Below are 12,537 nucleotides of genomic sequence, written 5' to 3'. Positions count from 1 at the left end.
TAAATAAATAAAATCCCAAAAACTGATTTCTTGCAGGGCAGGAGTGGCATATCTACAAGTGGAGGCTTTCTTTTCCAAAAAACTATTTATGTCTGGAACATCTGTATTACACAATGTAGGCTACGTCATTTAATGGTCATACAGAAGCAAGAACACTGTCTGTACAAATGGAGAGAACACACACAGAGAGAGAGAGAGAGAGAGAGAGCATGCTGGGTTTGAACACCGGGTAACAGAACAAATTTCCCACACAAAATGTACTTCAGCATCAGACAGCATAATGGTAGCCATGACAACTGGACCCGGAGCTAGACAGTCCATTTATATCTGAGTCTCTGTCACTGTCTTCTGATACCAATGACATCTGTCAATACAGAACAATACAAAACAGAGGTTTATATCATTAGGGAGATTAGAGAAGACAGTTTAGTGTAATTGATGAAGTTCTACGCTGTAGTCACTCTTAACTCTTAAAGGGACAGTCCACCCAAACATGAAACATCTGTCAGCATCATTCTCATCCTCATATTGTCTAAAAGTGGCTTTGTTTCTATTGTGGAACACAAAGGAGTTATCTAGCAGAATGTCCTATAGCTTCTCTTTTTATACAATAAAGGTGAATGGTGTCCAACACATGCACACACACACACACTCTCACACACGCATTTTGAAAATATTTGTTCTAAAGGGTCATTTAACATTACGCAGATACATCACTGTTTCATTAAATGTTATCGGAGAAGGATTTGTTTGCAAAATCCAGAAGAGATTCCTGAAGTATGGCTCATCGTCACTCAAAAAAGTCTGTGGGCTGCAGACCCAAAGGTTAGCATTACACCTCTTAGCATGATTCAGCTGGAAACGTGGCAGAGACTAAGAGATTCTTATCCCTGTCATTATCAAATCGATGAGAAATACACACAAATACAAAACCCTGCTTGGCTAATGTAGCCTAACTGAAATCTTCAGAAACAAGTTGATGACACAACTTCTATCTCTGCTACTGGTATTTTCCAGTTAAATATGTGTGCAGAGCAATATCTATTTCAAAACACATTTATAGAGGTACATTCTGTTTCTATGAGGTGAATGTCTGCTCATGTAACAGTTTTGTAACGGTTAGGGATTTTACGTGAAATCAAGACTCACAGCATGTATATGCTATTACCTTGTTAAAAAGTGTCACTTGTTCATGTCATTTCACTGACACTTAAAACCAAGTTACAGAGTAAGTACTTAGACAAGAAAGTTTTCTCTGATAATAATATAGAGGCTACAGTGATAGAGTGGAAGTCCCATAAATGCAAGTGGAAATTCTGAGCCATGTTCTCGTTCTCACTCCTGGCGCTCGCTGTCCCTCTGCTAAAACGGCACGATGACTCAGACTCACTTTTTTGGGCAGGGGGTTGTTTAGTTGGTTAGCCTCGCAATATACAATTTATATAAAATATACAATATATTTGATCATAATATGCATACATATATACTATTTATTAAAAACTGTTGATAAAGAATAGCTAATATATATATATATATGTATATGAAGAGTTCAGATGCAAAAGCCTCTAAGTGCCATCTGACATTTTCTTCTAGAATGATCATTTTTATCAAGGTCGTATATTTAAGTTCAGTAATTTCAGTTAAATGACAATTAATAGATCATTTTCATTGCCATTTAAGTGAAATTACTGAACTTAAATATACAAGCTTTATAAAAATGACCATTCTAGAAGAAAATTTCTGATGGCACTTAGAGGCTTTTGCATCTGAACTCTTCATATATATATAGTAATACTGGATTTAGAGGGTGACAAAGCAGCAGACCCAAAAGGGCAACTATGGCAAATATACCAGGGCACTAAATAAGGCACTTAAAGACCCGTACAAGCATGTGGAGGTCCTCTTTACCTGCACACTAGACTATGCCATGGTTTGGTTTCAATACTTTTTAAAATAGATATACATAATAAAATAGAAGTTGAGATAGATTTTTTAAAGACAGTAGAGAGAAGATGTTTTTAAAAGAAGTCTCTTCTGCTCAAAGCTGTATTGATTTGATAAAAAAAAACAGTAATATTGTGAAATATTGTGACTGTTTTCTATGTGAACATATAGTATAATGTAATTTATTCCTGTGATCAAAGCTGAATTTTCAGCATCATTACTCCAGTCTTCATCACATGATCCTTCAGAAATCATTCTAATATGATGATTCGATGATCAATAATTGTACACAACTGTTTTCAACATTGATAATAATCATAAATGTTTGTTGAGCATCAAATCATCATATTAGAATGATTTCTGAAGGATCATGTGATGAAGACTGGAGTAATGATGCTAAAATTCAGCTTTAATCACAGAAATATATATATATTTTTTGTATTATTATTTTAAATTGTAATAATACTTTGTAATATTACTGTTGTTACTGTATTTTGGATCAAATCAATGCAGGCTTGGTGAGCAGAAGATACTTTTCAACTATTGAACAGTAGTGTACATCCAACAGAATGATTCTAGCTTTATTTACCAATGTAGTATTTACCCTAAAAACAACTGTATGATTGATGTGACACTGTGATAACAATGTTTGTTCCAAAAGACTTGATTAAATACATGAAACTAGTTTATTAAATATTAAACATATAAACTGAGACAAAACAGGCTGTCAGTCTGTGTGTGTTGGTGGTGATTTTTCAACGATTTCAGTACATACGATTTTTACATAGTTACGTCCAGTAGGTGGTGGCAAAGGACTGTTATGAGTGAGTAAGTCAGTCCGCAGACTATTCAACCATTTCAGTGAAAAAGACTGCTTTATCCAGGAACAAACAATGCTATGGCTATCGATGTCAATCATTGCCATTTCAAGAGTGAAATGCGGATGTAATTCCCAAAACTTTGCAGCGTGTACGTGGCCATTGGTCCTAGCAGCATGAAAAACAAGTTTTATACAAATTCTGAATGGATATTAGAAAGCATAGAAAGCGCACAACGAGCGCTCCCTTTATAATTACCAGAGCCCGTCTACGGAGAGCCTGGCCACTCCCTATTAAGTCCGATTGTACCGAATTTTGGTTGTAGTTCCACCAGAGTTCCACTGGGGGCGATCGCCCATGAGTGCAAAATGAATGGGAGTCTATGGAGCTAGACGGCTAAATTTGTCTCTCTCACCCGATTGCCGTTGAGAAATCTCAGATTTGATTGTAGGTTTTGCAAGTTCAACATGGGTTATAGGTCGAAAGTTTAATGAACGAGTACTTATGTCCTTTCGATTTCTTACAGGTTGAGTTGTTGTTGCCCATAACACGCTAGCATTCTGCTAATGAACGCTGATTGGTCAGTGAAGGACTGATTACGACCAGAGATACCGCTTGATGGCATCGTGGCATCCGAAGTGGGACCAGAAACAAACAAAACAAAAGCTCTTCTGGCACGTGTATTTACCTGTGTCAGCTGTGTTGTCGATTTTCTCGAGAGAAAAGAAAGTGCAGAGCGCGAAAGCACCAAAGTGACTGAAGGATTGCCGTAAAGCAGTATCTCTGGTCGTGCTATGTGTATGCAACATTGACATTTTAAAAGACTTTTTAAAGCAAATAAGTGACTCTAAAAAATCGAACACCCAGCAATGTGTAATTTCGTTGCATCTCCTTTCGAATACAACATTCAAATTACTAGACAAAAAATTATATCCTGAGAAAAGTTGATTTTGAGGGGTATAGCGCCATAGACCTCCATTCATTCTGCACTTGTCCTTGTTAGCGCCCTCATATGGAACCAGAGTGGAACTGCAACCAGTTCAAAAGCCTGAAGTTTACTGAGAGTGGAACTTCTCCCCTTATTAGACATTCTCTGTAATTACTAAAAAGCTGTTACTCGAGATCTCCAGCACTCCCGCAGAACCAGGACTATTAATAATGAAAAATTAGTAACTTAATGTAAAACTTAAAATTAGCTTCACTGGAGCGGCGCCAATCAAGCAATCCTGTCAACGATGTGATGTCATGCGCGCAGCGCTCTTTAGATGTGGGGCGGGGCGCTTACATTTTAAAGAGACATGGCAACTAGCCTATAAACAAACTTAATATAAATTATTGTAAATAATTAATTCACGAAATTTACCGTATCCATTGCATGCATTTAATCAGATTTGTCATTATTATTTTTACTAAAATAAAAATATCTGAAGGACCCCCCTAAGTCTATTTTTTACTTCTTATGGGGGGTCCAGGATCCCCCCGGCCAGCCCCACTACCCCACTGGCTGCACTGCTTTTCCAGCACTGTAAAACTTTTGTTCAATACACTTCTAAGTCAATCCGTCAGTAACAAGTCTACGGGTTGTGAAACAAGAGGGTTGTGAACCCATAGAAGGAATTATTTTTCTTAATAAAGGCTTGTCAGACTTAATAATGGAAATGTGGCAACTAAAGTTGGCTGTTATATTAAAAGAGATCCATCACGAACAACTGGCAGTTAATCCTCATAAGTCATGTGTTTCATTAGTGCTGTATTGCAGATAGGATCTCCCGTGTAAGTGCAATGCAGTCCCAGTTTTCAGCGCAGGATTTATTGTTTCTATAATATAATATAATTTACCAGTCAAACAGCAATAATCTTTGAGGCTTGACTTTAACATATAGCCTACAGTCATGTGAAAAAGAAAGTACACCCTTTTGAATTGTATGTTTTTATGTAACAGGACATATAAAAAAATCATCTGGTCTTTAGCAGGTCTTAAAAGTAGGTAAATACAACCTCAGACGAACAACAACAAATGACATATTACACCGTGTCATTATTCATTTAACAAAAATAAAGCCAAAATGGAGATGCCATGTGTGACAAAGCTTTGGTCTCATCTGTCCAAAGGACATTGTTCCAGAAGTTTTCAGGTTTCTTCAGATGCAACCTTGCAAGCCCAAGCCGTGTTTCCATGTTCTTTTAAGAGAGTAGAAGCTTTCTCCTAGCGACCCTTCCAGACATGCCATACTCGTCCCATCTTTTTCTAGTTATACTGCCATGGCCGTTCAAATTTAACGTTAACTGAGGCCTGTGGAGTCTGAGATTTAGCTTTTGGGTTTTTTGCAGTTTCTCTGAGCTTTGCACGGTCTAACCTTGGGTTGAATTGCTGGGACGTCCACTCCTGGGAGGATTGGCAACTGTCTTGAATGTTTTCCACTTGTGAATAATCTTCCTCACTGTAGAATGATGGACTTCAAATTGTTTTGAAATGGCCTTGTAGATTGATGGCAGCAACAATTGCTTCTCTAAGATCATTCATCATCATCATACACACCTCGGCCCGTATTCATAAAGATTCTAAGAATCCTCTCAGAAAACTCTTAATTTAGCTTAAAAACTTTTATGTAGGAGTCTTAGCTTAAGAGCGATTCGGGACCGATCTGAGAGCAACTCTGATTAAGGAAAATACAAAAACTTTTATCTTAGTGAGGAGGCGGGGTTGACCCCGTTGCTATGTATGACACAATCTTTTGAAGACTGTGATTGGTTGGTTGTCCAAGAAAAAAAAAAAAAAAGTGATTTTAAGTATAGGGTCTATTCTAAGCCTCCACTTTGAACTTACATGCGTAATTTTTCCTATTTGATCGTTCTCTCACACACACACACACACATTATATATGTGTATATAAATCCTTTTTTTATTTACCATGCTGTTGATTTCCTATAAGGTTGCTTAGAATGATAAAAATTGTTCCACTCTTTCCAGTTACACTGATTGCTGGCATGTCTATTTAAGCGGTGGTTTGAATGTTGGTTTTAATGTATCAAACATGGAATTTTCCCAGTTGCCAAATATCATAATGTAGTGATTACTTTCATTTCAGGCGCTATGGCATTTCTGCGCTGTGTCGGAGATATTAGCGTGTCTCTAAAAACATCATTCACAAACATGATCCCTACACGATCTAATCTATAGCGTCTTATTAACTCACTGTCATCCATTGTCTGCAACACATTTCTTCTCCCTCTTCGTCTTTCTGCCATGATCTCCTCTGCTAAAGAAACTCTTAAGCCTCTTAAAAGTCCTCGTCCGTGCTCCTAACAATTTTGACCTTAAGACCTCTTTTAAGGGTTAAGATGCTTTCTGAATTACTTTTTTCTTTACTAGGAGTTTTTCTTTAATTTTAAGAGTAAACGCCCACATTTCTAAGAATTTTCTTAGAATTTTGTCACTAGGAGCTACACTTTGCATTAAGATTCTTTATGAATACGGGCCCAGAATGCTCCACCAGCAAACTGCCAGAACTTCGGCTTTTATAGAGGTGATCACGCTTGCTAATGATCAATTAAATGAAAGGCATTTGATTAGCAGTGCCTGAGTTCTACTTACCCTCTTAATTCCTATGGAAGCAGCAAGGGTGTACTTAGTTTGTCACACATGGCATCTCCAGTTTGGCCTAGTTTTTGTTAAATAAACCATTATGGTGAAATATGTCATGTGTTGTTGTTCATCTTGTTATTATGAATTTCTATTATGTCCCTATAAAACTATATTCTATTCAAAAGGGTGAACTTTCTTTTTCACATGACTTTAATTCTGTGCATTTGTCAGAAGAACCTCTATGGCTTTTACAAGTATACAAACATAAACTCAGATGTCCATATCATGTATTTCATCCTAAGCCAAAAAGAGTGTCCACGGACTGTGTCAGAAATCTTTCAGTCAGTCTTCATCTAGAATGTGATTGAAGGTTGAAATAATGTGACTGTGATAGAGAGAGTGGATGTTGAAACTACAGCACAGAGTATGAGTATCTTAGGTTTCAGACGAGGTCAGCTTATTAAAGCCTCTCAGCCGCTTTTACCTCAGACAGCCGCACACACTCACAGGGCTTTAGCGCTGCTGCGGTTCCCTCCACACATTTACACTCTGGAGACGAGAAAACCACCACACTGTAAAAAATGATAAGTTGACTTAACTTAAAAAAAGTAAATAAACTTCACACGTAATTGAAAAAAATAAGTTTTGTGAACTTGACAATTCCACATAACTTATTTTTTTCCAATTACGCATGAAGTTTGTGGTTCTGCCCTTACTAAACATAGAAAAAGTCTTAATTTACAAAGAGTGTTTTGATATAAGGCTGCAGAGCACAGACTGGTAATAAATAAAGAAATAAATGAAGTGAGATATGTAATTAAATGTGGTAGACTGTAGGAGAAGCGTTAGAAGTCTAGCTGGCACCGCACTAGATACTAGCTTCACAAGTTGATGGCACACGGTCAGATCACCATAAGCTGCTATCTGTTTGTATCACGTTTTTGAACACATAAACAACACTGTTATAGCAAAATTCAGATCTTAAATATTAACACTAGTGCCAAGCCATTGGGAGTTGATGCAGAACTCACAGCATATGCATTTTTTATTCTCTTTTGTTTACTTTTATAATATGTACATACATGCTGCTGCACAGCTACTATTCACAGATGCTCCAGCGCGTCATTCTGGCTTAGATGTGAAAGAATGCATAAACAGCTAAACATAAGAAAAGACACTAGCATGCCACATCTCAGTCTCCCATCTGCTGTCTGGGTACCCTGATAACACTCCCTCTGTAGCATTCATTAAAGTGGATGAGATCGCCATGGTAACCGCCGTATCCTGGGATGTGAGTTTTACACTTACACTGCCTCAAAAAGGGTACAACTGACTGATACCATTTTGTCACATTAATATGGCTTTCTCTTACAGATGGACTTGTAGTTTTGAGGCAATGCATACTGTGCAGATAAATGCTTTTAGGTCAATAAGGAAGGGAAGGAGATCATACATACACCTTTCCTTTGATTTTAGGTATTATTGACCTTGGTTATCATTTACATTTCCAAGTACATGACAAATTTGACAGGATTTTGTAAACGGATGACAATCATGGCACAAGAGGAACACAATCACATTGAAAACATTTTAAGGCAAGTCATGTTCTATGCAATTTTATACTTCTTTTCATTGTGCATTTATACAAGTGTCCAGGTTATTTCAATAGTTGGTCTACTTGCGGTTTTTTAACATTATGTACGTCATGCTCAACAATGCATGACAATGACAATGTCAATGACAATACATAAATCATGTTAATTTTATTTTATAATTTGAGCATCGGTTTGCCTGGGGAGGATCTAAACATCTGTAACTATGAACGTGTTTCTGCTGCAGTATTATGGAAACCAGTGAATTCTGTGGTATGAGAAAGTATAGAAAATGACCTCTGACTGTATAATAAAAGTATGCAGTGAATCCCCAGAAGTGCTGACCTAAAATCTTTAGTCAATAAAAACTGCAACCAAAGAAATAGATTTTCAAATGAATATTAGTTCTAAAATGTATTATTATACACCAGTAAGCGCATTCATTCAATCTCATATGCCTATATGATCTAATAAAAGCGATTTTCTGTGGAGAAACAAAGCTTTTAAAAGGAGAAAGGAATGTTTGATGTCAAAATTGTGAATGTTCTTTAACGGAGCACTTCCGTATTTAAAAATTAAGTGCACTTATCAGGCAGATCACATGCTGGAGCAGTTCATCTGGTTTGGACATTGTTGGCCAGACCAAAAGTTTACACTCCATACAAATAAGAAGATAACAGTGAGAAAGATGAGCCTCTAAAACATTCAATTCTTCACATCGAAATAAATGTAGATGACCAACCATTATTGATTTATTTGCATGATCTCATAAGGAATGTACTTTTTAAAAAGCACATTACAAAAACATATATAAATAAAAAAAATGAAACCAAAATACAACATAATATTTTGTAAAATCACCAGCATATTTGTTGTGCAAATCAAATGGGAGAAAAATGCTAAATGAGGAACAGAAACTCTGCGACTGTGATTCAGTTGATTATCATCAGATATCACCAAAACTCCTGCAGCATGGGAGGTCCAAAACATCCTCATACAGGCTTCATAAAACCCTCACCACTCCAAAATAAATTACATAAATGACTACAATATTATTATGAGACTATGAATAATATGCACGTTTGCTTGTGTGTTATTTCTGGTCTGAAAAGTTGAAACTTTGGATACTTTAAAGAAGTGTTTCTCAACTTCAGTCCTCTGGATCCACCCTCCAGAATGTTTAAGATATCTCTCTATTTAACTAATTAACAAGCTGATGGGTTAATATCGGTGTTTTAATTAGTGAGAGACATCTAAAACATTCTGATAGACGAGTCCCGAAGACTGGAGTTGAGAAACACTGCCTTAAAGGGATAGTTCACCCAAAAATTAAAATTCGGTCATCTTTTACTCACCCGCATGTTGTCCCAAACCCGTAAGACATTTGTATGTCTTCTGAAACAAATGAAGATCTTTTTGATGAAATCTGAGACCTCCATAGACAGCTACGCAATTACCACCTTGACGCTTCAAAAAGTTCATAAAGAGATCGTAAAACTAATCCACATGAATTAAGCGGCTTAGTCCAAAATTTATGAAGAGACTCGATCGATTTACGTATTTGATGAGCAGATTTAATTTAGGCTTTTACTCACATATAAACATTGATCAGCGAACATAAACAGAAGCTTAACCGAACCTGCTTGACGCACGAGAACAAACCTCATTGGTTGCTGCGTAACACATGAGAATGAACCTCATTGGTTCTCGCACGTCAAGCGAACATGCTTGAGCTTCTGTTTATCATAACTGATGTGCGAGTTGATGAATGTTTATATGTGAATAAAAGCCTAAATTAAATCTGTCATCGTATAAAGTAATCATGTATCTTCAGAAAATTGGACTAAACCACTCAATTCATATGGATTAGTTTTACGATCTCTTTATTAACTTTTTTAAGCGTCAAAGTGTCAGTTGGGATGCAGTCTATGTGGGGTCAGAAAGCTCTCAGATTTCATCAAAAATATCTTCATTTGTGTTCCGAAGATGAATGAAAGTCTTACAGGTTTGGAATGACATGATGGTGGGTAATTTATGACAGAATTTTTATTTTTGGGTGAACTAAACCTTTAAAGGATGACATTTTAGGAAAAAAGGTGTATGATGATAATGTGAGGACGAAAGAAAATTAGTGTACTGTCTTTTATTTTATTTTTATTTTAACATTAAGCACAGTTTAAAAAATGACCACTGTCTCAGTGTCTAAAATCACGATTTTAACGCATTCCTCGCTATTCTGTCCTTTTCCAGAAAACACCTAAGAGGGTTTAATGCGAGAAGCTCATTGTAACAGCGCTCTATTGTCTCATCTGGAGTTAGAGTTGTTCTCCGGGAGTTTTTGGAGGGTTTCACAGAGCTTGACAGCAGGCGTTGAGTCTTGTTTTGAGGTTATATCTAACGGATGATGTCCAGGTAATGCAGGTCAGTGTAGAGCGCATTGACCAGCAGGGTCAAAAGGCTGTTGCTGTCACGCAGACAGTGATTTGGGTACTTGATGAACTGACAGGCCTGGTTCACAGACACATGCAGATCTGAATACTGCTTATTACTCAGCATCGCCTCCAGCACAGATAAGGCCTGAAGACAGAGAGTAAACATTCAAGGTACAGAACAATACCATTTGCTTGTACTATAACAAATAATCATCTAAAACATATCCCCTTCTAACCATCAGAAAGCCACACAACACTTGTTTAAACTTCCCGAAATTTCCCTAAAAAAATATATTTCTGTCATGACAACTCTCTGAGAGATTGGCAAGGTAATGGTAATAAATACAGCAATGTTAATGTATTTGGTCTTGGCGGAATAGATCTGTTATGCTGCTGCTGCTGCAGAGCAAGTACTGAGACTTGCTACTGCCAATACATTCACAGACACTGCTGTGAGCACATGCTGCTGCTGCACATGTAACATATACATGAATAACCCCCATAGCAGAAATCAACCTGGTGCACTAATTTTTACGTCTTGTCTGTTGATGACATCACACTTTTATCCCAATCCCTGGAAACTCTTACCTGTTGGGCTTTAGCTGAGAGCTGCAGATCTGTGCCCTGATGAAGACGCAGCTGATTCTCTGAGGGCACCTGAACCAGGAGAAATGCTGACATGCTGCGCGCCACAACCCGAAACCTGAAATACAGTAAAAAATGAAATTGTGAGGTATGCAAATTCACACAATTCAACTTTAATGGAGCTTTAATGGAGAGCAGTCGAAAGCTTTAATGGAGAGCAGTCGAAAGCTTTAATGGAGAGCAGTCACTTTTTACTTCCGATCTGGACGTCAAACTAAAATTCTACTTCTAGCAGTATTTCAACAACTCTAAAACTTCTCTCACCTGTTAGAAAGGGGCGATTTCCTCCCAAGGCCGATGGCTCCCAGAATACCTGAGTTCAGTCTTTCTTCACCAAGCTGGGCCAGACGGTTCTGGAACGTCATTAAGGTGAGAATCAGAGTGTCAAGTGTGCAGGTGTCTTCTTGGTCCACCTGGATCTGCAGAAGCTCCAAGAATTTATGCCACCATAAAAACAGCTTTGCCTCATCAGCTGGACCACTGCAGGAACAGACGACACACTCACTTAGGTCATGAATACAAGGCTATCTGTAGGGTTCATGAGGGGACCCTGAAATAGTCCCACAATAAGCACTAAAGGTAAAAGGGAAGTCATTTACTAACTCCGCAATCCTACACTGCTTCCAGTCAGGTTTTCTGCATGCGTCCTTCAAGATGTGAAAGAACACAATGCCACTATATGTGATAAAGTGCATGTTACCTAGGGAAGACCTGACTGATCCACGTGTTGAGCAGCACTAAGGTCTTCTTCTCATTCAGGAGGGTTTGCTCTAGGTTGAGCCTCTGGAGGATGTAGACGTACAGTGTGAGGTAACTGCCCAGGCTCAGGCTTTCCTGGATGAAGTCCTCAACAGTCAGCTCAGGAACCTGAAGAGAGACCAAGATGGGCCCCCAACCAGAGTACTGATCAGCACACCCACCTGAAAGAGACACACAAGATATTTTAGACAGTTTTATAAGAAACTAAAACTCACTGTACTCTTCAATGTGCTGTACTGCAAATGTTTTGATTCAGCCCAGAGGTTTGCTTTTATGGTCCTAACATTGTGATTAGGGAGAGGAATAATTCCTAAAGGCTTACGCAGACATAACATTTAAAATCTGTGACTAAGCCCAGAACAAGTACGAGCTATTATTACCGTCAGTGAAGTAGGAGAGAATACAGGCCTCAGTGGTGCGTGTCATATGACGCACTGAGGCCAGGCATCTGCACGCAGCGGTTAGCAGAGGGAGAACCAAAGGACCCCGAGCTCGCTTTTCCACCCAGGAGTGGAGTTTAGTCCCGAGTCCCTCTGCTGTAGACATGCCAGCTTCATTCAGAAGAGTCAGCATCTCAGCAAACAGACTGCAGGTGGCCATGTGCCGCTGCTGGAGGTCTGTCTCTGAATGGGAGGATGAAACACATTAAGATCAGTTCAGCCTGTTTATGTGTTCCAGCTTTCCGCAAATATAAGCAGCTCAACCGTTTTCAACATGGGCAATAATAAGAAATATTTCTTGCACAAAATCAGCATATTAGA

The 12,537-nt window shown here is 38.1% G+C and overlaps 1 protein-coding gene across 1 annotated transcript in view; it reads right to left on the bottom strand.

Annotated features, from left to right (window-relative positions):
* Positions 1 to 8,679: 8,679 nt before the first annotated feature.
* epg5 (ectopic P-granules autophagy protein 5 homolog (C. elegans)) overlaps positions 8,680 to 12,537 on the bottom strand; it is a 95,773-nt gene continuing 91,915 nt past the window's right edge. Inside the window, exons 41-45 of the mRNA XM_084413374.1 lie at positions 12,157 to 12,399; positions 11,718 to 11,937; positions 11,282 to 11,497; positions 10,961 to 11,075; positions 8,680 to 10,517 (exon numbers count right to left, since the gene is read on the bottom strand). Coding sequence (XP_084269500.1) covers positions 10,335 to 10,517; positions 10,961 to 11,075; positions 11,282 to 11,497; positions 11,718 to 11,937; positions 12,157 to 12,399 — 977 coding nt within the window. The 3' untranslated portion in view covers positions 8,680 to 10,334. The remainder of the gene's footprint in view (positions 10,518 to 10,960; positions 11,076 to 11,281; positions 11,498 to 11,717; positions 11,938 to 12,156; positions 12,400 to 12,537) is intronic.

Source organism: Rutilus rutilus (assembly GCF_951802725.1).
Source record: "Rutilus rutilus genome assembly, chromosome: 7".
Taxonomy (NCBI): Eukaryota; Metazoa; Chordata; class Actinopteri; order Cypriniformes; family Leuciscidae; genus Rutilus; species Rutilus rutilus.
Note: the sequence above shows the minus strand (reverse complement) of the source record. Positions and strands in the feature narration are given on the sequence as shown.